This window comes from Triticum urartu, chromosome 2A (assembly GCF_056163025.1).
Source record: "Triticum urartu cultivar PI428250 chromosome 2A, HENAU_Tu73, whole genome shotgun sequence".
NCBI lineage: Eukaryota > Viridiplantae > Streptophyta > Magnoliopsida > Poales > Poaceae > Triticum > Triticum urartu.
The window spans coordinates 182,577,479-182,605,013 of record NC_141874.1 but is presented as its reverse complement, the minus strand read 5'-3'; the positions used below and the strand labels follow the sequence as shown (position 1 = coordinate 182,605,013).

The window sequence follows — 27,535 nt, the reverse complement described above, 5'->3', positions numbered from 1 at the left end:
CATGCACGGGTATGAACGAATGGCTTTGTAAGATTCCCATCCGTCCATCTACTCTACCAGGGATGGGTCTAACAATCAAGTGAACCGCGACCAACGCAAACACAGCCATATCTTAACAGCAGAGAAACTGTCATCTGTCAGGTAACCTCCCACCGCAGTACACGAGCCAGCCAGCAAAACTGGCTTCACAACACACATAAGTACATCTAAACCTATCCAGTATGGAGAGACACAGTTTTAACTTAATTGACATGCCCCGGGAGAACCGGCTACAGAAAACAGAAACGCTACTCCGCGGTCGGATGCCACAGAAAACACAATCAATTCTTGGCTCGGCAAAAGGATCTGACCGATCATCTCCAGGGGGGATCTCGGCGTTCGTCGGTTATAACAGTTTAACCTCGTCCTCTTCTGCAATCTCTTCCAACATGCTCATCACTGGCAGGCTGATGATCATCATCCCAGGTGGTTCTCCTTCTCCATGGCAGCATTCTTTCTCGACCGAGCCGGAGCCGGAGCCGGTACCCTTGTCGTGGCAACGCTGCCGTTCTCCTTGTTGCTGCTCACGGACTCGCCTGCCTTGGTGGCATTGCGGTCCGTAAGAGGGTTACTCTCCGCAGCGGACACAGAGGACATTGCCCTCGGCAGCCTCAGGGGAATGTCGGCTCTGTTCTGCGGAGCGGCTTCGGCGTTATCCGGCGCAGAGGCTGGGGCTGGTGCAGGAGGCTCCGTAGGGACGAGCTGGATTGTTGCCGACTTGCGCCAGTTCTTCCTCTGCTTAGGTTTTGCCCCAGCTTGTTTTGCCTGTAAGTCATGCACGCAAAATGAGGCAGTGACGGTACAGAAATGTCCATGACAGCGAAAACTAGATTGGTCGCGAGCGACAGTTCCGTATTCCCTGAAATAGTAGTAGTGTACTTACATCGTTATTTCCAATGTCCGCCAATGGCTTTCTTGATTTTGGCTGCTGAGTTTCCTTCTCAGCCACAGCATTCTCAAGAAGCATGATTCCTTGCTTCACTTCTTCCTTCATTTTGGCATCATTCCCTGAAGAAGAAACGTTACCAAACTCGCTCCCTTCCTTCTCGGATGGTGGTTCATCGTCTATTTCTTCCTTGACGACGCGCATCCTATTGGAACACTTGGAAGCATTACACCCGCAACCAGTACCGCATTGTGAGCCTAGAGCTCTGCACTCACAATATCTGGTGAGCTTGCACAACGATTTCGATGAACACGAGCAGCACTGTGAAGAAGCATGCTCTTTCTGGATAGTGGGAATTTCCTCACTAGGCATCTCTGACTTCACATCTGTAAGTGAATTGTTTCTACTCGGGTTAGATGTTCGCCGCCGTGTATTATTGATTTTCCTGGATGACTCTACCCAGTCTGTATCAGATCCATCATCACTCATATCTTCTAATTCTCCCGACTCATCAGCATCTGATATGTCCATGTCATCCGACCAGTAGAAGCTGCTCTTACCATGCTGGAATTGAGAACCTCGAGCACTCTACATTCAGGATGGGCAACATGAGAAAAAACTGCCTATGAATGTCACCAGATGTAATCTAGATGAAACTGAAAACAGGAAGGTAGCTAGATACCTTCCGCAAAGCATAAATTTGACCATCTTCTGGATCAATAGTAGTATCACGCCTTGAGGCCCTAACAGATTTCTTCGCATTGTTCATTGCAGCGAAAAGCTGTCAATTAGAAGAAAGTATCAGTGTGCGAGTGATAACTGCAATCGTATCTGCTTAATGAAATGCATCATCAAAATTTCAGTGATGATAAAAGTGCACAATTATAGAGTATTTACCTGCATATTTTGGTTATGTAGATCATTAACTTGTGCTTCTAACTGTCTAGTTCTGCCATTAAGCGCAACCACCTTTTCTTTCAGTTCTCCAATGATGAGATCCTTCTCTATACACATCACCTCCTTATCATGTAGTTGGCACCTTGAAGCGACATACAGAAAATTAGAACATATTTAGGAAAAACCAGGGATTGTCCATTTAATTTCTTTTAGAAAACTTCAACCATGAAAAACAGGTAGTACTGATTACACAACATAAGAGATATAAACATCATTGGAAACTAAATGACAAGTACAACATACCTTGAAGATGATGCTAACTGAAAAAGGTAATTCATTGTGTTCTTTGCATCAGGCAGGGACCTTACATGGTTCCATCTGCCTCTACCATTGAACACACGCTCCCGCTCCTCCGCTTCAGACAGTTGAGAAGCCATTGATACCATAGCACTAGATGATGATGACAGCATGTTTTCCAGTGCTGATATTCTGGAACTCCTAGCGCTAGGAGACATAGCCTCAGGACACTCCTTCAGCTTTGCTATTTCCTTAGATATTGTTGCTCTCCTGTTTTAAAGAAAAGTTTATGTAAAATACATGAAATTTTAATGCACAAGACAACACTCAACCAGCGCATGTAGAATTTCACAGTTACAAGTTACAACAGTTTTTGATTTTAAATAAATAAAGAAACAGATCAGAGCTAACTTTACTGAACTGTGAAAGCCCATGATTTCCCTTCAGATAAATTATGTGTTGGAAAAAATCTCAATACTTATGTGCCTTTGAAACAAGAAGGATATAAGCCTATATATTTGCAAGCCTTGCAGATTTTAGCTGACCCTACTCTACACGCTCGGCATCGATCTCTCCAGTGGTATGGTCAATTTGGTATGGAAAGGAATTATTTTCACATGGCCTGTTTCATTTCCGATGACTAAAACCGTGTTCACCTTTTTGTCCGTCATCAAAATTGTTCGATACAATGCACATATACATGATAAACACTACCAGGCAAGAAAGTACTAGCAACAAAAGCTTATATTAGCAACAGAAGGAACCTGAGACTTACTCTTGTATTTGTCGGTCATAGTGTGAACGTAATTCATACGCCCTTACAGTTACTTCAAGTTCATCATCAATCGTTCGCATCAAGGCCTAGTGACATGTTAAAAGAATATTTCAGACATAGTACAACATTAAAGTACAAAAGCCTATTGTATTCACCGAAATATTGTCAGGTTTTTGTAAGAGCACCTGAATCCCTGATGCGCCTGTTCCTTCAAGTTTACAAATCAAAACCAAAAGGCAGCAATTCATCAGTTGGGACATATGAGCACATAAATATCTCAGTAGCAGCAGAAAAGAAGTCACTCTCTGTAGCTTCTTACCATGTGCATCACGGGTGGACTTCTTTGCTTCGAGCAAATCTTTCAGTCTTTTCGTGGCCATCGTAGCTTCTTCAGTTTTTCGCTGTAAAACCTACATGGAGGAGGCTGGCATAACTACCAAGTTATTTGGAAGCAACAACAACGATTTTTTGTTAGAAAACTAACCATTTTCTGCTTCTGATTTAAAGCTAGGAGTTTATGCATCTCATATTCATTCCGTCTCCCTTCCTTCTTCAGCTGGTAATATAAACACACCATTCTCACCACAGGTCCTTTAAAAGATTGCAAGCTTACAGAAGAAATGAACTACAAACAGTCAAAACAGTAACCTGAAGCACTTCCTTTTCACGAGCCGCTTTCCAAGATCTAAATTGCTCGGATTCTTGTTTGATCTTTTGTTGAAGTTGAACCTAAGATAACATTTAAAAGAACATATGTCAGATGATAAAACGACATTAAATTTGGGAACATTTGGAAGGAAAGGAAAACCTTCTGAGATTTGATGCGTTGAATTTCTCCTTGTAAACGCATAGCTGCATCATCACTTTTTTGTTTCTGTCGTAGCAACTGTTGGTGAGCATCCTGCTTTTTCTTGAGCTGAGAGACCTGCCATAATGGTGGCCAGTTAGTATCTGAGAAAGAGAAAAGATCAATTCATGTATGTACAAACCTGAGTTTCAAGCATGTTCATCTTCTGAAGATAGTTCTCTTTCATTTTGTGTGAGCACTCATCAGTTGAGGAAGATATTTTTGCTAGTGCATGACGGAGATCCTCAATTTCTTTCTGTAAACACAATTAAGATTACTACTGTTTCAGGGGGGAAAAAGGAATCAGCAAATTCAAGCCAGGTGAAACCTGAAAAGCCTTCTTTTCTTGTTCCATCTCATGTAACTTCGTCTCATAATGTTGCTTGAGAACAGAGGTATCACTCTTCGCAAATTGTTTCATCTCAGCCTTCAGAAATTTAAATTTAAAAAGAGGTATAATTACAATCTTCCAGTGGAACAAAAAAATAATACCAGAGAACAGTAAAAAACTATAAGAATCGTAGGTTAAATGTGGTTATCTTTGAACACGAGTTTACAACGGATGGGTGAATGAAGAATATTCAGTACATGTAAACAAAATGCCAAGGTCAAGCAAGACAAGTTGTAAATCATATACAAACAACTACAATCATAAAGAAAGAAAAATAGTACCTCCTTTTGCTGAAGTCTTTTATCTAGATCTTGCAGCTCCATATCCAGTTTCTCCTGTATGGATGAATGTTCTCTTTCCTTTTCTTCTTCATCAACTTCACCTGAAAAAGAAGGGTGCCTGTTAGAGTAAGTGTCACGAACGCATGGTATCAACATGTTTCAGTAACTTACTTGACACTTCGAGCGTTCCTACTTCACAACCTGAACCTAGATCGTCTAGAAGCATGCCCTTATCCAGTGCAAGTCGATCGTGCAAACCATTTCTACAGGCAGTGGAGAACTTCTGCCGTGTTACTTCAGCCTCCAACTGCTGAATCTTCGATATATAGGTCTTCATAAGGTCCACATCCTACTCAGAAAATAATAATGTAACAGTTCAAGTAGGGTGGTATGACAATGTCCACACAAAACGGTATTTGATTAGAGACACTTCATTGTACACACCTGCTCACTACCGGCATTTTCAATATCATCCCACGATTTTCCATTGCGTGCTGAATCGAGCTTTAACATGAGCTGATCCTTTTCCAGCTGTCAACAAATAAAATATTTGTTATGTATTGTGCTACATTATTGGCAGGGCTACTCATAGGCTACATTCCATTATATAGATGGTACAGAGAAATGGTATGCGGTATATAAGTAATTGCATATCATGAAGACATACAAATATCACATAAGAGATACACCCACATGCTGCATTACGTAAGGAGGGTGAACTCATAAAGCACTAATAAATAACACTATGTACAGAAGTATATTATGGCTTCACTGAATCAAGAAAAGTGCATGCACGATTCAAGCAAGATACCTGGGCAGCAACTGCACGCTGTGCTAACTGTTCACAAGACATTTCCCTTTCCTTGAGCTCACAGTACAGTTGTGAATTTTTTAACTCAAGTAGAGAGACTTTTTGTTGCAGCAGCTGAAAGATGCAGAAAAGAACATTAGTGATAAAATGAACTAATCTGATTGGTCAATGCACCAAACCAACCTGAAGTTCTTCTAGTGCCGCACTCCCACTGCGGGAAAACAGAAGTTCACTCTGGAGCTGCTCTAATTGACTCCTCAATTTTTGCATCTCTGCTGTAACTGGGTCTCTGTTGATCTATTCATAAGATACAAAAGGATAAGCAAGTGATGGCAACCCAAATAAAAGATGCAAAGGTTTCTTTAAGGATAGAACAAGCATACCACTGCTTTGTTTTGAATATTCCGTGCACGATTGGCATACTTGAGTGTATTTATGGTTTCCTCTGCATTAGAATCAGCAGGACTAATGCAAGCTGCAGAAAAAATAAATGGCAAAGAAATTTGATTTTAGTATTGTTCCCAGTAGGGCAATACGAGGATATAAGTGTGCAAAACTCTAAACCTACCAATCATAACGGTTTTACTGTTTCCTCCTAGAGAGTCCTGCAAGAGAACAAATAGCCATTAGCCACATATTAGATTTCAGTTTTCCGGCTTAAAATAAGAGGTCATATAGAAATACAAGTAATGGTATACATACCTGCAGCAGGCGAGTTAATTTGCTGTCCCGGTATGGGACAAATGCTCCTTCTTTCCGCTTCTTTTCATCACCTAATGCACTAATAACATTGCCAAGAGCAAGAAGGCCTCTGTTTATGTGTATCCCTATAGCCAGAAGATACAAAGAACATATTCAATATCAGTTTAGCAGTTATATACTGAATTAAACCAACATCTACAAATGCAAGAAGATCCGTCCTTGCCTTCTTTAAGCCGTAATCCATCAGCTCCTGTTCGTTTAGCCCTCTCAGAACCAGCCAAGTCAACTAGATGAAATTTTGATGATAAAATATCATATTCATTACTAGTTGACTTCTCAGATGCAGAACTTGAGGTCCTCTTTTGTTCGATAGATATCGTAAAAATAGCATGAGAGCGACTGCAAAGAAAAAATGTCCATTGAAATACAAGTTATAAATACATTATAATCAAAATTACTGGTCAACATTGTGTTTTTCTAGGGCATGTCACTGTCCAAAGCAATTGCTTAAAATATTTGAATGTCTACACTTAAACTTTCAAAAATCATGCAAGTAGCTCATCTGCTCAAGGTCCCAATTTAAAACCAATCCAACAAATAGCACATATGGCAACACAAAAGCCAACAGTAAAATAAACAGAATGATCTAACCGTTTTAGTAGTATTAGAACCCAGAACAGATGAAAAAAGGAGTCTAAACAGAAAAGTTGGTGTTCATGTAAACAAAATTGCTCATCGCATCATCGAAGTATATGCGACTTACCTTGACTGGCTATTCATGTTTGTACTTCCAGTTGCGCGTGACAAAGATCCTCGTGCCAAGTGCAAGGCCATTTCTTCTTTTGACTTGACTTCAGCCTCCGTCACGCCAGCAAGCGTAATGCTTCCATTTGCAGTTTCTCGAATCTGAATAGGCACTCTAGCAGGCGCTGCTGCTTTTGCAACAGACCCAGGATCATCAAGCAAATCGAATACTTCCTCCTTGAATATCTGATGTGAACAGCAACACACACCAAATGGTAATAAGCAAAATATGTATTTCAATTATATTGAAGTAAAGATAAGTGCTACTCTCTCCGTCCATAATTCTTGTCGTGGTTTTAGTTCAAGAAATATGGAACATAGTGAGTACCAGCTAGCATACCTCAATGAAGGATACCCTAATTAAGAACTCTGTATCACCCTTCATTGCATCAGCTTTCTTGAATATCGTCTCCATGACTTGTGGAATTATTCCTCCACAGTTAGATTCACCAGAATAATTGGTCCCCATCGTATATGTCTTCCCGGATCCAGTCTAAAGGTTGTATGAGAAAAAGGCAAGTTAGAAGATAAACATCCAAGAACAAAAATAATACTCTCAAGACATAACTGTTGGTTGTTACCTTGCTACTGTCTATGTTCTATGCTGAGATCTGGACCATAACTAAACGAGGCATAAATGTTGTTTGGATTGTTGGAAGCAAAGTGGTAATTTTCTCATTTTAAGCATGACACTCGTTCACAAATCATGTGGAAAAGTTAAGGCTACAAAATCATATGATTAAGGCATTCCTAAAAAGAAGTTGACATGATGAATCCGTAGTTGCTACACTATGGCTCTCAATGTAGTAATGTACTATAGTCTAAAAATTACACATTGTGCCAAGTGATGGATAAACCCCTAGCGCAAATATGGGATAGATGTCTCCCTTTAATCACGCACGGATATCCTTATAGTGATGCTAGAGTAAATATTGAAGATGACACGGTTACACTCACAAAACAGCAACAAGTAAAGCATCTTCCTAATAAAACTGTCAATAAAGGTTAATTAGCTGCTAGGTGAACAACAGTAACAGCTAGGAGCAATGCTATAAAGCAACCAATTGTAATTGCACGTGTGGAAATTACTTCCAACATACAAAATAAGTACCTGGCCATAAGCTAGCACAGTGGTGTTGTATCCACAGAACAATGAGTCGATTAGTGGATACACACATTGCTCAAATATCAACGAGGAAGAAGACCCCGTGCTGCCGTAGACATGATCATAAGTGAAGATGTGTGGGCCAATTTGAACCTACAATAGCACAAAAAAGCACCATAAACATCTATTTATAGACTTATAAGCCATTCAGAAAAAGAAATCTACTGATAAAGTTGTTATCATATAAATTATACTGGTTCAGCATTCATTCCGATGGGCACAATAGATTCCAATGTTCTGGAAGAGAAATTCAACGGTGAAAATATAACACGTTTTAACAGTGTGCTCAAAATCAGCAAAGACAATGGTCCTAACTCCTAAGCAATAGAACCAGGGCCCCACGGCTCATCTCCCATATGCATCCAAGCCCTTGGTGGATCTGGCCGCCCAGATTATGCTCCAAGAAACAAAAATTCACAGATGCCATGATTATTTTCTCGAGAATACAGAGACATGATTTCACGGACCACCCAGATGGCAACAAACCAGATAAACAGATTGGTAAATGAATGAATCAACTGTCGATCTGAATATATCATGTGCCCGCCCATCCGTCAGTTCAATCTGTAATCCTGGGAGCGCATGTTGCCAAGACCAGCAGAGGCAACCAAGAAAGACATACCTGCGGCTCGCCCGGCGTGACGGTGACGCAGTCCGTGCATCCGAGGACGAGCTCCGGCGTGATGAGCGGCCGGACGTTGACTGCCACCTTGACGCTGTCGCTCTGCGGCTGCGACGCCATATCCGAGCTCCCCATCGGAAGAACCCTAAACACGAAATTCCCAGAACGGATCAAGAAAAGGTCCAGGGCCCAAAGTATACCCCAAGAAAACAAGAAATCTAGACATCCCGAGCCGGAAATCTGAGAAATCCGGGCATCCATTCGGGCGAACCTCGGAATCTGAGCCGAGGGTTTTGAATCCGTCTCACCTCACCGCGCCCTCGCCGTGGCGGCGCCTCCCGTCGACGGGGGCTGAGAGGATGGGGAGGCGGGCGGGCGGGAGAAGAGAGGCTGCGTAGGAAGACGCGCCTGGTGGCGGCGGCGGCGGATGAGGATGAGGGGGAGGAGGGGGGGAGGGAGAGCTCGGCGCGGACGGAAGAGGGGGAGGCGTGCGAGAGAAAATGGGAAGAAATGAGAACCGTGGGGCGTCCTCCAGCGGGTGGTGGACCCAACGCAACGGCTTCGGATCCGATTTCGAAATTCAAACGGGGGTGGAAACGCGGCCCCCTTCTCTGTCAGGCGGTAAGCACGTGCCACGCCCGGGTATTTTGTTGCCGGATTTGAATGGCGTTGGCGGCCGATACCACGGATGGTTGCTGTGTTTTTAATGCTTAGGCCTTTTTTATTCATAGGATAAGATTATTATAGGAATAGGAATTTTATAAAAAATAAGATGACATGTATCTCAAATCCTACGAGTAGGAATAGGAAATGAGATGTCATTTGGTTGACACCAAAAATTTTTTTCCATTGAGTCTAGGCTCATTTTTATTTTCCTATAAAATGTAGAGGATAGGAACCAATCCTATGTAGGAATAAAAATCCATTCCTATGAACCAAAGGGCTCTAAAAAAATCCTATAAGAAATCCTATCCTCTAGAATTCCTATAAAATTCCTCCAAACCAAAGGAGGCCTTACGTTCCTGCAAAATTTATATTTTACAAGAGCAACTCCAAGCCGATCCGATTCAAACGAACGCACATCCTTGTCTGTTTTTTATCGTTTGGATCGGCTCGTGCGCCCCTTCTTCGTTTTGATCGGTCGTGTGCCCAACGTCCAGACCCAAATCTTGTTCGCACAGAATTTTAAAAAGCCACGACCATAGATTATGCCAGCGGCCATGCCATCGTCCAGAGTTCATGCCGGCGTCATGCCAGCGGCCGGCATCACACAAAAAGGGGCGGGAGTTCAACCATGCCATCTCGTCCGTAGTCATGCCTGCGCACTTGCTGGCGTACAAAAAATGGCGTTGTTCATCATAAATCACTCGTCGTTGAACTTGAGCATGTCGATCTGCATCTTCTCGAACCAAGACCTCTTCCTTGGGGTCACCGTGCTCAAGTCCGCCTTCATGATCTCCACCCCCGTCATCATGCTAGCGAGCGCCACTTCTTTTGCCTTGGTCTTGGCATTGGTGGCCTCGATCTCGAGCATCTTCCTTTGCTTCTCCGCCTCCATCTCGAGCCTCTTCGCTTGCTTCTCCGCATCGAGCTCAAGCCTCCTCCTTTGGATCTCCATGAAGGCCTTCATTTACTCTTCTTTTGTCTTGGCGATGCTTCTTCTCCCTTGTCTCCTTTTTGATCATCATGCCTTCCACAGTGGCATGCAAGGCAATCGATGCCGCATCGCGCTTGTTCTCTTTCTTGGAGTTGGTCTTCCCCCGCGGCCGCGACTTCTCTCCCTTACCATGGTCCTCGACGGCCTCCTCCCCTCCACGCGCCTTGATGGCGGCATATTACGCCTTGAACTTCTTGACCCCGTTGATGACCATCCAACAATGGGTGAGGTTCAAGGACTTGTTGTCATGTTGGGCCTTGAATGCCTCCAAAGTTTGAAGTGCCTACAAATGAATAGCACGCAAGCATATGGGCAAAATGGACATGCAAGTGCAACGAAAACGAAGATGGCCGCATGTATGACGTATCTTTGATGCCGAGGCCGCTCATGAGACATTCTTTGATGCTTTCAAGGGTGGCACAAGGAGAAAACGACAAGGGTTAATCACCCAGTGACAGCAGGGGTAGCAATGCACGTATCGTATTGTTGATACTAAGGAGAAAACGATGAGTGTTAATCATATTGCTTGGTTTTATTCTGTCTACATTATCAACATACTTCATGCATTACTCTGTTTATTATGAACTTAATATGTAGAGAGGCAAGCATAGAAGCGCTCTCGAAGTGGAGTAATAGTACTAGATGCACACAGGAGTCGGTCTAATTATCACGGACGTAATGCCTATGTACATGATCATACCATGAATACCATCATAACTATGCGCTTTTCTATTAATTCTTCAACACTAATTTGTTTACCCGCCATATGCTATTTTTATGAGAAAGAAGTCTAGTGAAAACTATGGCCCCGAGGTCTACTTTAATCAAATTACAAAAACCCAAAATACCTTGTTGCAATTTTCTTTCTTTTATTTTACTTTACAATTTATCTATCTACTACTATCAGATTTAATCCTTGCAATTAACGAGTATAAGGGGATTGACAACCCTCTTGCCCGCGTTGGGTGCAAGTATTTGCTCTTGTGTGTGTGGTTACTATTGAGGGGTGTTTGCATGGTTCTCTATTGAAGAAAATAATATCTGCTACTATATTGCTTCACCCTTCCTCTTCGGGAAAAATCCCAACGCAGCTCACAAGCAACAAAGTGCGCCCTTCACGAGGTATATATCTTGGAGCCTACCGAGCCGACGTACAATCCCAGGTCAAAAGTCCCAATCATCTTTGATATATGTGACCATTCGACTAGCGTCCACCATGGTGGAACAACCGCACTCATCCTTGACACAGTTGTTGTTGGTTTCCACCTCACTAAGATCCTGATGGATGACGATGATAGCTTGAATCTCATCACGCTGGCACATTGAAGAAGATGCAGTTCGACAAGTCAAACATCAAGCTGACCAAGACTAAATTCAAGGGTATTGTCCCGGGCATGGAGAATCGTTGCATCGGAAGGGCCAAACTAGACGTGGTGTTCGGTACCCTAGACAACTATTGTTTGGAGCATTACCATGAGAAACACACGTGGTGCACATCAGCATTATAAATTGTACTCTTAGTAAGAAAAAAACCCCACAAAAACACAAAGATGAAATCAAGGGGAAAACCACAAAAAAATCAAGAAAAAACAACAACAAATTGGCTTCGTACCACACACCTCCCTGAAGGAAATATGCCCTATAGGCAATAATAAAGTTGTTATTTTATATTTCCTTATTCATGATAAAGGTTTATTATTCATGCTAGAATTTTATTGATCGGAAACCTTGATACATGTGTGAATACATAAACAAACACCGTGTCCCTAGTGAGCCTCTACTAGACTAGCTTGTTGATCAAAGATGGTTAAGGTTTCCTAACCATGGACATGAGTTGTCATTTGATAACGGGATCACATCATTAGGAGAATGATGTGATGGACAAGACCCATCCGTTAGCTTAGCATAATGACCGTTCAGTTTTATTGCTATTGCTTTCTTCATGTCAAATACATATTCCTTCGACTATGAGATTATGCAACTCCTGGATACCGTAGGAATACCTTGTGTGCTATCAAACGTCACAACGTAACTGAGTGATTATAAAGATGCTCTACAGGTATCTCTGAAGGTGTCTGTTGAGTTGTCATAGATCGAGGTTAGGATTTGTCACTCCGAGTATCACAGAGGTATCTCTGGGCCCTCTCGGTAATACAAATCATAAGCTTGCAAGCAAACGACCAAGGAGTTAGTCACAAGGTGATGTATTACGGAACGAGTAAAGAGACTTGCCGGTAACGAGATTAAACTAGGTGTGAAGATACCGACGATCGAATCTCGGGCAAGTAACATACACCGATGGACAAAGGGAATTACATATGTTGTCATAACGGTTCGACCGATAAAGATCTTCGTAGAATATGTAGGAGTCAATTGTTGGGAAACATTGCATGGAAAACAAAAAAAAATTCTATGCACACACAATGATCTATCCATGTAGATGCATAGCAACAAGAGGGGAGAGTGTGTCTACGTACCCTCGTAGACCATAAGTGGAAGCATTTTCTCAACGCGGTTGATGTAGTTGAACTTTCTTCGCGATCCGATCATGATCCAACCGATCTAGTGCCAAATGGACAACGCCTCCGAGTTTAGCACATGTGCGGCTCAGTGACGTCTCCTCCTTGATCCAGCAAGCGAGAGAGGAGAGGTAGATGGGATCACGACCAACACAACGGCGTGGTGGTGATGGTAGTGGTGGAGTACTGACAGCGCTTCACTAAGCGTCGCCGGGACGAGGCAGTGGAACTACGGAGCAACGAGAGAGAGGGGCGCCAAGGGCTTGGTGTCTCCTCTTGAGGTGCCCCTCCCCTCTATATATAGGTGGAGGGGCGTTGGAAATAGCCCCTCCAAGCCCTAGGGTGCAGCTAAGGGGGAGACGAGTAGAGGAAATATGTCGTAGAAGCAATAATAAAGTTGTTATTTATATTTCCTTATATCATGATAAATGTCTATTATTCATGCTAGAATTGTATTAACCGAAAACTTAGTACATGTGTGAATACATAGACAAATAGTATGTCCCTAGTGTGCCTCTACTAGACTAGCTCGTTAATTAAAGATGGTTAAGTTTCCTGACCATAGACATGTGTTGTCATTTGATGAATGGGATCACATCATTAGAGAATGACGTGATGGACAAGACTCATCCGTTAGCTTAGCATAATGATCGTTTAGTTTATTGCTATTGCTTTCTTCATAACTTATACATGTTCCTCTGACTATGAGATTATGCAACTCCCGAATACCGGAGGAACACCTTGTGCGCTATCAAACATGACAACCTAACTAGGTGATTATAAAGATGCTCTACAGGTGTCTCCGATGGTGTTTGTTGAGTTTGCATAGATCGAGATTAGGATTTGTCACTCTGTGTATCGGAGAGGTATCTCTGGGCCCTCTCGGTAATTGATACGTCTCCAACGTATCTATAATTTTTGATTGCTTCATGCTATATTATCTACTGTTTTGGATGTTTATGGGCTTTATTATACACTTTTATATCATTTTTGGGACTAACCCCTAAACCCTATTAACCCAGAGCCCAGTGCCAGTTTATGTTTTTACCTTGTTTTAGGGTTTCGAAGAAAAGGAAAACCAAACGGAGTCCAATTGACCTGATACTTCACGGAACTCATTTTTGGAAGGAAAGAAGCCCAAAAGACTTGAAGAGCACGTAAGGGAAGCTTCGAGGAGGCCACGAGGTAGGGGGGCGCGCCCACCCCCCTGGGCGCGCCCTCCACCCTCGTGGGCCCCTCGTGGCCCCCCTGACGTACTTCTTCCGCCTATATATCTCCATATACCCTAAAAACATCCGAGAGCACAATAGATCGGGAGTTCCGCCGCCAGAAGCCTCCGTAGCCACCGAAAGCCAATCTAGACCCATTCCGGCACCCTGCCGGAGGGGGGAATCCCTCTCCGGTGGCCATCTTCATCATCCTGGTGCTTTCCATGACGAGGAGGGAGTAGTTCTCCCTCGGGGCTGAGGGTATGTACCAGTAGCTATGTGTTTGATCTCTCTCTCTCTCGTGTTCTTGATTTGGCACGATCTTGATGTATCGCGAGCTTTGCTATTGTAGTTGGATCTTATGTTTCTCCTCCCCCTCTACTCTCTTGTAATGAATTGAGTTTCCCCTTTGAAGTTATCTTATCGGATTGAGTCTTTAAAGATTTGAGAACACTTGATGTATGTCTTGTCGTGCGTATCTGTGGTGACAATGGGATACCACGTGATTCACTTGATGTATGTTTTGGTGATCAACTTGCGGGTTCCGCCCATGAACCTATGCATAGGGGTTGGCACACGTTTTCGTCGTGATTCTCCGGTAGAACTTTGGGGCACTCTTTGAGGTCCTTTGTGTTGGTTGAATAGATGAATCTGAGATTGTGTGATGCATATCGTATAATCATACCCACGTATACTTGAGGTGACATTGGAGTATCTAGGTGACATTAGGGTTTTGGTTGATTTGTCTCTTAAGGTGTTATTCTAGTACAAACTCTAGGGCTGTTTGTGACACTTATAGGAATAGCCCAACGGATTGATTGGAAAGAATAACTTTGAGGTGGTTTCGTACCCTACCATAATCTCTTCATTTGTTCTCCACTATTAGTGACTTTGGAGTGACTCTTTGTTGCATGTTGAGGGATAGTTATGTGATCCAATTATGTTAGTATTGTTGAGGGAACTTGCACTAGCGAAAGTATGAACCCTAGGCCTTGTTTCAACGCATTGCAATACCGTTTACGCTCACTTTTATCATTAGTTACCTTGCTGTTTTTATAATTTCAGATTAAACATACCTTTATCTACTATCCATATACCACGTGTATCACCATCTCTTCGCCGAACTAGTGCACCTATACAATTTACCATTGTATTGGGAGTGTTGGGGACACAAGAGACTCTTTGTTATTTGGTTGCAGGGTTACTTGAGAGAGACCATCTTCATCCTACGCCTCCTACGGATTGATAAACCTTAGGTCATCCACTTGAGGGAAATTTGCTACTGTCCTACAAACCTCTGCACTTGGAGGCCCAACAACGTCTACAAGAAGAAGGTTGTGTAGTAGACATCAAGTTCTTTTCAGCCGCCGTTGCCAGGGAGGTGAGTGCTTGAAGGTATATCTTTAGATCTTGCAATTGAGTCTTTTAGTTTCTTGTTTTATCACTAGTTTAGTTTATAAAAGAAAACTATAAAAAAACTGAATTGAGTTTGTCTCATACGCTTCACCTTTTTAATATCTTTCGTAAGTATGATGGAAAGGAAAATTGTGCTCAAGTGCTAGAAGAAGAAATCTATAAAATGTTTGTCACTAAATATGTGAATGATGAGCATGATTGCAATATTGTTAGTACAAATTCTTTGAATATCCATGATACTAATTATGATTGCACTAGTTATGATGAAAATGTCTCCTATAAACATGTCAATTTTTGTGGAGTGCATTGGGTTTGTACGCACACACCAAATAGGGAAGATAGATATTGCAAGAGGCATAAGTACTTAGAAACTAAATTGTTGCAAGAAAGGCTAGATGAATGTGCTGAAAATTTAAATTATATTGGCCATACTTGTAAGCTTTGCAATGAACATGATCATTTCAATACCCAATGCAAATTGTTTCATGATTGTATCGTGTCCAACAATTGTGATGACTTGATTCCCCTTGCACATCATAATGAACTTAGTTTGCTTATGAGTTACGAAGAAATGAAACATATAACTAATTATCTTCCAGAATTTGCCCGTTATAAACTGCTTGGCTTTGATCTAGAGGAAATTTATATGTATTGTGCGGTGAATTGTATTGAAAATCCTTATATTGCCAACTACATAAAGAAAAGAAAACAAATAGAAGATGAAGAGAATACTAATGAAAGGGAAGAGACTTCCCAATATCCTCCTATTATTTCTTATAATGAATCAGGTAACGAGGAGGAGCCTCCTATTCAACCAATCTCATTAATAAGGAGCCCCATAAAGAGGATTGAACCCACACATGATGTGGTGAAGAAGAAGAAAAGAAAAAGGAATAGAGGTAAAAAGATATCTCTCCCAAATAGTGATGCTCCTATTACTATTGTGCCTCATGAAAATATGATTGTGGAAGATAATGATACTTCTTATGATCTTGAAAATCTTTTTGGCACTTGCTTGGAAGAATATGATAATTGCTATACTATTGGTGCTATCCATACTATTAATTATGAGAGTGATTATGCTTATGATATGAAAAGGCCCAAGCTTGGGGATGATATGTTTGATGAAGATGATGTTTTTGAGAATATATTTGCTGCAATTAATGTTTGTCCCAAGCTTGGGGATGCTACGTTTAATGAAGACGATATTTTTAGTCTCCCAAGTTTTGATATGCAAATTTATAATGAAGATAGCATGCCTCCTACCTATGATGATTATTGTGATGATACATATGCTATAAAAAGTAGTGATTATATTTATAAAACTTGTCATGATTATGATTACCCCTTCTCTGAATATTACTCTTTTAATGTGGAAACAATTTATAGTATCCAAGTCTCTTATGATACTCCCACTATTCCGAATGAGAAGAATTTTGCTTATGTGGAGAGTAGTAAATTTTCTATGCTTGTAGATCATGATAAGAATGCTTTAGGTGCTGGTTATATTGTTGAATTCATTCATGATGCTACTGAAAATTATTATGAGGGAGGAATATATGCTTGTAGGAATTGCAATAATATCAAGTTTCCTCTCTATGTGCTTAAAGTTTTGAAGTTATGCTTGTTTTACCTTCCTATGCAAGTTGATTCATGTTCCCACAAGTTGTTTGCCCACAAAATCCCTATGCATAGGAAGTATGTTAGACTTAAATGTGCTAGTCATATTCTTCATGATGCTCTCTTTATGTTTCAGTTCTTATCTTTTATGTGAGCATCGTTGAAATCATCATGCCTAGCTAGGGGCACTAAACGATAGCGCTTGTTGGGAGGCAACCCAATTTTATTTTAGTTTCTTGCTTTTTGTTCCTGTTTAGTAATAAATAATTCATCTAGCCTCTGTTTAGATGTGGTTTTATGCTTTTAATTAGTGTTTGTGCCAAGTAGAACCTTTGGGAAGACTTGGGGAAAGTCTTGTTGATCATGCTGTAAAAAACAGAAACTTTAGCGCTCACGAGAATTGCTGCCATTTTTATTTGGAGAGTGATATTTAGTTAATTCTTTTTTCAAATGATTAATAGAGAAATTCCTCAGGTCCAGCAATTTATTTTAGAATTTTATGAGTTCCAGAAGTATACGTTTGATCCATATTACTAAAGACTGTTCTGTTTTTGACAGATTCTGTTTTCTATGTGTTGTTTGCTTATTTTGATGAATCTATGAGTAGTATCGGAGGATATGAACCATATATAAGTTGTAATACAGTAGATATTACACCAATATAAATAAATAATGAGTTCATTACAATACCTTGAAGTGGTGATTTATTTTCTTATACTAATGGAGCTTGCGAGTTTTCTGTTAAGTTTTGTGTTGTGAAGTTTTCAAGTTTTGGGTAAGGATTCGATGGACTATGGAATAAGGAGTGAAAAGAGCCTAAGCTTGGGGATGAACAAGGCACCCCAAGGTAATATTCAAGGATAGCCAAGAGCCTAAGCTTGGGGATGCCCCGGAAGGCATCCCCTCTTTCGTCTTCGTTCATCAGTAACTTTACTTGGAGCTATATTTTTATTCGCCACATGATATGTGTTTTGCTTGGAGTGTCAATTTATTTTGTTAGGATTTGCTTGCTTTTATTTAGAACAATGTTTTGCATCTTTTATTTCAATAAAAGTGGCATTGATAGCCTTTACTATGCCTATTTTAGAAGTCCACATGTTGCTGTTTGAAAACAAAAAGTTTACCGCTGTTGCAATAATTCCCTAGAAAAGTCAGAATGTGATAAAATGTTGAAACCTTTTGTCGGTGTACTAAAGTAGGGGTACCCTTAGTACCCCGAACTTGTGCACGGGCAGTTGCAGCATCCCGCGACAAGGCCTGCCAGGTGACCGCCAAGACCCTCCATGGTCCCTTTGAAGACCATTCAAGAACAAAGTACTCAAGACAAGACCCCGGCAAGAGAAGCTTGCCGGGAAGAAGGCAAGACCCCGGCAAGAGGAGCTTGCCGGGAAGGCCATCAGAAGCATCCCAAGGCCCCGGCAAGAGGCGCTTGCCGGGAAGGCCATCCAAGGCATTCCAAGGAACTTGCCGCGGCGCGCTACGCGCCCCGACAAGGCCCAGTGAGCGACAAGCTCCCGGAAGCGACAAGTCGACGGCCGCGGCAAGGCGCTTGCCGCGGCAAGCCCCCACTCCACGCCCGCGCTCCAGCACATCCACCCACGTGTCGCTCCGGGGCCCCTCCCAAGCGCACGTGGCAGGAGGCTGTGCAGCTAGGGGCGTGCGGTGGCACGCAGGCGCTGACAAGACAACCATCGTGGCAAGACGGTGGCGTCCCTAGCGGTCCCTTTCGGTGCTGTCTAGGCGACACAGACGGGCATTTAATGCCCTTGTCCCCTGCCGTCAGGGTTAGGTATGATAACACTGTAGCCGCTAGCTGTGCCTACTACTGCACCTAGCTGTGCCTACCCATGGCACCCTTTCCACTTTTGCCCTCCGTTGCCCTATGTCGGTAACCCCTTGAGCATATAAAAGGAGGCCCGGGGCAACGTAGAAGGGGGTTCAGCAATTCCACACACTCACGCTCGATCTCGCTCCCGAGCTAGAAATCAATACCAATCCACAAAGCAGGAGTAGGGTTTTACGCATCCGTGCGGCCCGAACCTGGGTAAATCGCTCGCGTGCTTCGCTTCGATTTACTCCTCGCACGACCAAACCGCCCGCGCGCTTCGCCTCGATCTGCTCTTTGCGCGACCTCCGCCCCCCGCCGAACCAAAAGGGACCCGGTCCGCCGGTCCCATAGGTGCCCGTGGATCAGAAACCCCGGCATCTCTGGCGCGCCAGGTAGGGGGCGTCGAAGTTGTGTGAATCAGATCCGGCGTTCTCGCGAGCTAGATCTTCATCTTCTTCATCGACATGCCACCGAAGAAGAAGGTTTCGGAGGCAGCTGCTCCGTCCGCGTTGAGCCAGCCACCGCCGGAGCAAACGGCCGGTGGGGCGGGCGCCGGCGGAGGAACACGCGTCGACGAGGAGACTCGCGGTGCTGCCAGGTCCCAGGGCAAGGCTGCGCTGCCCATCGGCGGCGTAGCCGGCTCCCACAACGACCGGGCGCACTCCAAGACCTCGGCGTCCATGCATGCACCGCGCCCATCTCAGGAGGCGCGGGACCGGCAACGTCATGGTGCTCACGGTGCCATGCGCTCGCTGGATCCGGATCGCGCTGGTGGATCTCAGAGCGCTCCGGACCACCATGCACGTCAACCTGCTGGCGTGAGCGAGACACGGTCGCCTGGACGGGATACTGCTCCTTCTAACGTGGTTAGAAGTCCGAGCTTATCCCGCTCCTCGCACCGTTCGCTACCGCCGCCCGCCACCGCAGCCGAAGCTCTGGCGCGAGCTCAGCTGCTCCTAGACTACCCTCCGGCGGCGGACAAGATCGACGACTGGAGGGCCACTATCCAGAGTCTCATCGGCTTCGCCAACGGCGACACTCCTCGGCAGCCGACCACATCGCAGCCGCAGCGAGTCAGCCAGGCGCGAACCGGTGGAGACAAGACTGGTGGGGGTGCAACTACTGTGCACTCCCCACCCCGAAGGCCAAGATCGCCGACTCGCCAGATCCACCTCGACAGCGACTCCACCGCGTCGTCTGATCCCCGGGCTCGTCGCGATCAGTGCCAAGTTCTTCAAGAATGGCAGCGGGAAGACGCTCGTACTCGCATCGAGCGCCGGAGAGAAGCGCGACGTCAGTCAGACCAGCGCGCTGGGCCCTCTGTTGACATGCATGCGCCAGGGGAACCAGGCGACTTGCCATACCCGGTAGGTTGCCCTGCGTTCACTCGTGAGCTGCGGCAAGTCCAGTGGCCCAGTACGAAGAACTTCAAGCCAGATGTACCAGAGAAGTACGACCGCAAGTTGCATCCGTCGGAGTTCCTCAGCATCTACACCATCGCGGTGCAGGCTGCTGGGGGACGAGACGACAAGATCCTTGCCAACTACTTCCCGCTGGTGCTTAAGCCCAATGTCAGGTCCTGGCTCATGCACTTGCCGGACAACTCCATATCCTCCTGGGCCGAGCTGTGCCATCAGTTTGTTGGCGCCTTCACAGGCGGCCACAAACCTCATGGCCAAGAGAGCGATCTTCATCTGCTCGTCCAGAAGGAAGGAGAGCCCCTGCGCCAGTACATCCAGAGGTTCAGCCGTGTTCACCACAACATCCCAAATATCCACCCTGCCGCGGTAATCAGCGCGTTCCATCAGAACGTGCGTAACCGCAGGATGCGGGAGGAGTTGGCGATGTGCAAGATTCGGGACGTCAGCGAGCTTTATGCCCTGGCCGACAGGTGTGCACGCGCTGAGGAGGGGAGGAAATTCCCCGGAGAAAGCACTGGAGCAGGAGGATCTGACAGTGAGGATGCCGCCCCGGCAAAGAGAAGCCGGCGGCGCAACAACAGGAAGAAGCAGAACAACGAGGTGCTGGTCGTTGAGCAGTCCGGCAATGAAGGTGACGCCACGAAGGCTACAGTTGGTAGATCCGGCAAGGAAGTTGCCGCGTGCACCAACTGTCAGGTTGTGGCGGTCGCCGACAAGCGGGACGGCTCCGGCAAGCAATACTGTAAGATTCACCGCACCAAGGGCCATGACCTCCAGAACTGCAAGAAGGTCGAGCAGCTCGTCCAGCAACAGAGGGCTGAGTACGAGCGGCGCGACAAGGAGAGAGCCCAAGGGGGTGCCGAGAAACCTGGCCAGAAGCGCACCGGCCAGGAAGGACGCCGCGGCAAAGCCAAGCAGCGGCAAGGAGACAGACCTCCCCGCGGTCGCGACAACGACGAAGACGACGGTGAGGATGAAGACATGGATGACGTTGAGACCAGTGAGCAGGAGTTTCAGAAAGCCACAGAGGTCTTGTGCGTTGACGGGGGTGCTTCCCTGCATACCTCGCACCGCCAACTCAAACAGTGGGTGCGGGAAGTCAATGCAGCGGAACCACCCATCGAATCACGCAAGCTTCTGAAGTGGTCCAGCACGCCTATCATCTTTGACATTGAGGACCACCCTGATCGCACAACCGCGGTCGGGTGTCTGCCGATGTTGGTTTCACCAACCATCCGCAACCTCAAGGTCACCAAGATGCTAGTCGACGGCGGGGCCGGCTTAAACCTGATCTCCTCCGCTGTGCTCCGAAAACTCCAGATCCCTGACGGCGAGCTCGAAGAGACCGGCACATTCCAAGGAATCAACCCGGGAAGGAGCAAGCCGAAGGGGAAGGTCACGCTTCCGGTAACATTCGGCAGCGAGTTAAACTTCAGGACTGAGAGGGTCACATTCGACGTTGCCGATATCCCATTGCCTTACAACGGGATACTTGGCCGTCCGGCACTCGCCAAGTTCATGGCGGCCTCTCACTACGCGTATAACGTGCTGAAGATGCCAGGCCCGATAAGCGTCATTTTTGTCCCTGGCGACAAGAAGGACGCTCTTATCTGTGCCGACAAGATCTACCGGGAAGCAGCAGCCACGGCAGACCGCGATCCACTTGCCGCTGAAGCTCCCGGGACCAAGAAGACCAAGTCCGGCAAGAGTTCTGGTGCCCACTCTGGCAAGCGCACCTCTTCGGAGTGCTGCGCTACCATTGAGGACGCACCATCGAGCTCCGGGAGGACCAAGTCCGGCAAGAGCTCTGATGCCCACTCCGGCAAGCGCACCTCTTCGGAGTGCTGCGCTGCTGTCGAGGACGCACCATCGAGCTCCACCGGCAAGAAGACCAAGTCCGGCAAAAGCTCTGGTGCCCACTCCGGCAAGCGCGCCTCTTCGGAGTGCTGCGCTGCCGTCGAGGACGCACCATCGAGCTTCACCGGCAAGCACAAGAAGACAATGGCGGCTCCGCCAGAGACGAAGAAGGTGTCCGCCAAGGAGGATGGCGCTGGTGGTACCTTCACCATCAGTGCCACGCTTGACCCTAAATAGGAAAGCGCGCTCGTTGCTTTCCTGCGGGCGAACGTCGACGTGTTTGCATGGCAACCGTCTGACATCCCCGGTGTTCCCAGGAAAGTGATTGAGCACCACCTTGCCGTCTGTCCTCATGCGCGGCCCGTCAAGCAGAAAGTCCGGAAGCAGGCGGTGGAGCGCCAAGAATTCATTGCGGAGGAAATCAAGAAACTGGAAGCAGCAGGCCTCGTCAGAGGAGTGCTCCATCCCACGTGGTTGGCCAATCCTGTAGTCGTGCGCAAGGCAAACGGGAAATGGAGGCTTTGCATCGATTTCACCGATGTTAACAAAGCTTGTCCCAAAGACCCATTTCCTTTGCCGCGCATTGACCAGATTGTTGACTCCACAGCTGGATGTGATTTGCTTTCGTTTCTTGATGCGTACTCCGGGTATCATTAGATCTTCATGGCAGAGGAGGATGAAGAGAAGACCGCATTTATTACTCCATGTGGCACGTACTGCTTCGTACGGATGCCTTTTGGATTAAAGAATGCTGGTTCGACATTTGCAAGAGTAGTCCATATTGCTCTTGAGCCACAAATACACAGAAATGTGGAAGCCTACATGGATGATATAGTGGTCAAGAGCAAGGACAGAGCAACCCTGATCCAAGACTTGGACGAGACTTTTGCAAATCTGCGCAAGATCAACCTCAAGCTCAACCCAGAGAAGTGTGTGTTTGGAGTTCCCTCCGGCAAGCTTCTCGGGTTCTTCGTGTCTCAGCGGGGGATTGAAGCCAATCCCGACAAGATCAAGGCCATTGAGCAGATTGAAGCACCGAAGCGCGTCAAGGATGTACAGAAACTTACCGGTTGCGTGGCTGCTCTTAGCAGGTTCATCTCTCGGTCTGCTGAGCGCGCCCTGCCATTTTTCAAATTATTGAAAAAGGCAGGTCCGATGAAATGGACTCCGGAAGCGGAGGCTGCACTGCAAGACCTGAAGAGATACCTGTCCTCCCCTCCAATACTTGTCGCGCCTAAGCCACGAGAGAAGTTGCTGCTGTACATAGCGGCAACCAATCAAGTGGTTAGTGCCGCGTTAGTGGCAGAGAGGGAGGCGGATGATGAGCCAGCAACCGCGGCAAGCGCATCCAGCGACAAGCAGGGGGCTTCCCCGACAAGCTCTGGTCTCGACAAAGATGAACCCGCGCTGATACACGAGGAGATACGGAAGAAAACGGTGCAGCGCCCAGTTTACTTTGTCAGTTCCCTCTTGCAGGGGGCTAGGTCAAGGTACTCTGGTGTGCAGAAACTGCTTTTCGGCCTTCTCATGGCCTCGAGAAAGCTGCGCCATTACTTCCAAGCACATGAGATCACAGTGGTCACTCGCTTTCCGCTGAAGAGGATACTGCAGAATCCTGAAGCGACAGGCAGGATTGTTGAGTGGGCACTGGAACTGTCAAGCTTTGGTCTCAAGTTTGAAAGCACTTCAACTATCCAGAGCAGAGCATTGGCAGAATTCATAGCGGAATGGACGCCAACTCCGGACGAAGAAATTCCGGAGACGAGCATCCCCGACAAAGAAGCGAGCAAAGAGTGGCTGATGTACTTTGATGGCGCCTTCTCGCTGCAAGGCGCCGGCGCTGGTGTGCTGCTTATCGCGCCCACCGGAGAGTACCTCAAGTACATAGTCCAGATGCACTTTCCCAAGGAGCAAGCAACAAACAATACTGCAGAGTATGAGGGATTGCTTGCCGGTCTCAGGATCGCGGCAGACCTTGGGATTAAGAAGCTCATTGTCAGGGGTGACTCACAGCTTGTCGTCCGCCAAGTAAACAAGAATTATCAGAGTCTGTTGATGGAAGCTTACGTCGACGAAGTGAGAAAGCTAGAAGAGCGCTTTGACGGCCTACAAATGGAGCACGTTCCGAGAACTCAGAATGCCATTGCAGATGGCCTGTCGAAGTGCGCCGCACTTAAGTTACCTGTGGAACCAGGGACCTTTGTGCTCAAGCTGACTCAACCGTCCGTGACACCATCAACTGGACAAAGCAAGAAGAGGAAGTTGATTCCTGGTGACTACCTGCCGGCAGAGCTTCCCGAAGCCGCCGCCAAGAAGGTCCCCAAGATCAACACCGAAGGCGCTGAGGAGCAGTCTGCTCCGGCAAGCCCTAGGGCTTGTTCCGTTGAAGCAAAAGCTCCCGGCAAGCTTGTCGCGGAATGTCACGCTCCGGCAGAGACACAGCTTCTCGCCGTAGAAGCAGATATTCCCGCAGCAACCTCCAAGATCAACGCCAAGAGCGCCGGGGAGCCAGATGCTCCGGCAAGCCCTAGGGTTTGTTCCGTTGAAGCTGAAGCTCCCGGCAAGCTTGTCGCGGAACGTCAAGCTCCGGCAGAGACACAGCTTCTCGCCGTAGAAGCGGATGTTCCCGCGGCAGCAGAGTCGCCTTTAGTCCTTGTTGTCGAGCCACAGGCTCCAACATGGGCGCAGCAGATTGTCCGTTTCCTTCAGACAGGAGAACTTCCCGAAGAGCAAGAAGAAGCCGAAAGAGTAGCCCGGCAGTCAAGTATGTACCAGTTCGTCGATAAGACGCTGTACAGAAGAAGACTCAACGGTGTGAAATTGAGGTGCATTCCCCGGGAAGACGGACAGAAGCTGTTGGCAGAGATACACGGAGGCATATGTGGTCACCACATTGGCGCAAGAGCACTCGTCGGCAAAGCATTCCGGCAAGGGTTCTTCTGGCCAACAGCCCTCCAGGATGCAACTGCACAAGTAACCAAGTGTGAAGCGTGCCAGTTCCATTCCAAGCAGATACACCAGCCAGCTCAAGCTCTCCAGACGATCCCTTTATCCTGGCCCTTTTCGGTCTGGGGGCCCGACATCCTCGGCCCCTTCCCCCGAGCTGTCGGGGGCTTTGAGTACTTGTACGTCGCAATCGACAAGTTCACAAAGTGGCCGGAAGTGGAACCAGTGAGGAAGGTGACCGCACAGTCAGCCGTCAAGTTCTTCAGGTCAATTGTTTGCCGCTTCGGGATCCCTAACCGGATAATCACCGACAACGGCACACAGTTCACGAGCCACGCCTTCATGCAGTACATCCAAGATCTCGGCGCCAAAGTCTGCTTCGCTTCTGTTGCTCACCCAAGGAGCAACGGTCAAGCGGAGAGGGCAAATGCTGAGGTGCTGCGCGGGCTCAAGACCAGAACTTTCAACAGGCTGCGCAAATGCGGAAGAAACTGGATCGAGGAGCTACCGGTGGTTCTTTGGTCGATCAGAACGACGCCAAATCGAGCCACTGGACAGACACCCTTTGCTCTAGTCTATGGAGCAGAGGCAGTTACCCCCACGGAACTCGTATACGGGTCACCTCGAGTGCTCGCTTATGATGAGCTTGAGCAAGAGCGGCTGCGGCAAGATGACGCGCTGCTCCTTGAGGAAGATCGTCTCTAGGCTGCTGTGCGAGCTGCTCGCTACCAGCAAGCTCTGCGCCGCTACCACAGCCGCAGAGTCAATGCCAGGAGTCTCGAGGAAGGCGACCTTGTTCTTCGGCGCGTTCAGTCGGCCAAGAATTCCAACAAGTTGACGCCGAAGTGGGAAGGCCCTTACCGGGTGAAACGAGTCACAAGGCCTGGCGCTGTCCGCCTTGAGACCGAAGATGGCTTTCCAGTGAGCAACTCCTGGAACATCGAGCATCTTCGTAAGTTTTACCCGTAAGGCGCGGTTGTCGGACCCCATCCGGCAACCACCTTTCTGTACGAGTCTTGCCGCTGTTGCATGTAATCCTCTGTACAGAGCCAGGCGCAGACCCTGAGCACAGAAAATGAAGCGCTGCATACCCCGGGGGCTATAGCATGCATGCTAGGTTGAGTCTGAGTCTCGTCCTTGGTTAGGGTCGATAGTCCCTAACAGCGGCTAACCCCTAGCTTAGAGGTCGAGTGTTCGTCCCTTTGCTTTTCCTTCGTTCGCAGGGCTCGCACGTCCTGGCCAGACCACCTGGAGACGAAAAGGAGAAGAAGGGCACGCCGGCACCTGGGCCCCGGCAAGAACGCCGGGGGCTGCGAATGCCAAGATGTCACCCCCGGCAAGCCAGAGTTGCCGGGGGCTGCAGTATCAGATAAGTCTTTCATCCCTCTTCATGCATCCTCTTACGGACTGGGGAATGTGAAACCGCGTTTCTTCCCGGAAACTGCTGTGCTCCCCAGACTCTAGGCCCTGGAGCGCGTTCCCGGGGCCAAGTTTGGTCGTAGCCGCGACAGCAAAGGGATGAAACGGGGAGGCCGCACCCACCTCGTTCCCGCCTCCGTCAAAAGCGTGAGGAAGGTCGAGCGACGTGGGAAAGCGGCAGGGCCTGTTGCCGGGAATGTCTATCCGAGGGATACTAAGGATTTGCTCCTTGGCGTGGGTTCGACCCGCGAGGCAAATAACCCGGCAAATATCCCCTTTTCATTAAAAAACATCCCATACAGGTACAGTCCATAGAGGATGAAAAACATGAAAGAGAGGATTAAAAGTTCTAGATACAGCTAAGGCCCGAGGGCTTACAATTAAAAAGATAAGGTGCCCGTAATCCCTTTCCTGTCCCTCTCTTTAGGAGGTAGGTCAAGGAGGCGAAAAGGGGAAAGGGGCGCCAAGGCGAGCTACGGGTGCCAGAAGACACCAAGAGAACATCCCGGGGGCCGGACGGTGATGGCGACACCGGGAGAAGGGTGCGAAGGAGGGGCGGCAGGACGTCAGCATGCTGTCGAGGGCACCACGCCCTCGTACTCCGACCTGACGGCCTTGTCGCCAGCCCTCTTCCCCTTCCACGGCCTCCCTACGCCAGCCGCCCAAGGAGACGCCCCCGGGGAGTTCAAGAAGCCGGCAGCGCAGATGACGGGGTCGTCAGTGCCGCACGAGACGGCGCCCGACACCTAGTCGGAGCCGCCGTCCTGCCGCCCGCCACCCTCACCATCACTGCCGCTCTCCTCCTCGTCACTCTCGCTCGAGGAGGAGCCTTCGCTATCGGAGGAGCTGTCCACGCAGCACTTCGCCCGGGTGCCGAAGCACCCGAAGACCTTGACGGAGAGGAGATCGCCCTCCACCAGCTTAAAATGGAGGGTGAACCCCTCCATCAGGCTGTGGATGCGGGCGAACGTCTTCCACCCTCGATCGAGATACATCACACTAGGGGCTGGGAACACCACGCGGACTCGCGTGCCGCTGATCCCACAGCCCCTCATGTGTAATCTCAGAGTTTCGGGCGGGTCCGACTCCATCACGCTCGCGAACGGAGCTGGAAGCCGGAGGCGACG

At 47.2% G+C, this 27,535-nt stretch overlaps 1 protein-coding gene across 4 annotated transcripts; it reads right to left on the bottom strand.

Moving 5' to 3' along the window:
* Positions 1 to 80: 80 nt before the first annotated feature.
* LOC125536586 (P-loop containing nucleoside triphosphate hydrolases superfamily protein) lies at positions 81 to 8,958 on the bottom strand. 4 transcript variants are annotated; one of them, XM_048699828.2, is made up of 27 exons: positions 8,826 to 8,958; positions 8,518 to 8,662; positions 7,842 to 7,988; positions 7,071 to 7,223; positions 6,690 to 6,916; positions 6,150 to 6,325; positions 5,927 to 6,051; positions 5,793 to 5,829; positions 5,608 to 5,699; positions 5,408 to 5,521; positions 5,225 to 5,338; positions 4,858 to 4,944; positions 4,585 to 4,762; positions 4,414 to 4,514; positions 4,070 to 4,168; positions 3,884 to 3,997; positions 3,703 to 3,819; positions 3,543 to 3,623; positions 3,379 to 3,450; positions 3,214 to 3,304; positions 3,080 to 3,102; positions 2,895 to 2,980; positions 2,126 to 2,389; positions 1,823 to 1,964; positions 1,608 to 1,706; positions 923 to 1,513; positions 81 to 804 (listed from the first exon to the last, which is right to left on the bottom strand). In XM_048699828.2, the coding sequence occupies exons 2-27, from the start codon at positions 8,650 to 8,652 to the stop codon at positions 457 to 459; spliced, it is 3,813 nt and encodes a 1,270-aa protein (XP_048555785.2). In that variant the 5' UTR covers positions 8,653 to 8,662; positions 8,826 to 8,958; the 3' UTR covers positions 81 to 456. The 4 variants fall into 4 exon arrangements, with proteins under 4 accessions (XP_048555785.2, XP_048555786.2, XP_048555783.2 ...); XM_048699829.2 differs by having other exon boundaries at positions 8,789 to 8,926; XM_048699826.2 differs by lacking the exon at positions 8,826 to 8,958 and having other exon boundaries at positions 8,518 to 8,782.
* Positions 8,959 to 27,535: the final 18,577 nt, after the last annotated feature.

Excerpts from the sequence above, each read along its gene's own strand:
- LOC125536586 (XM_048699826.2), bottom strand. The coding sequence starts at position 8,778 with ATGGATGCCCGGATTTCTCAGATTTCCGGCTCGGGATGTCTAGATTTC. Across the intron at positions 3,305-3,378 it reads TAAATCAGAAGCAGAAAATG|GTTTTACAGCGAAAAACTGA; the intron begins GTTAGTTTTCTA and ends TCCTCCATGTAG. Across the intron at positions 1,514-1,607 it reads AAATTTATGCTTTGCGGAAG|AGTGCTCGAGGTTCTCAATT; the intron begins GTATCTAGCTAC and ends TCCTGAATGTAG.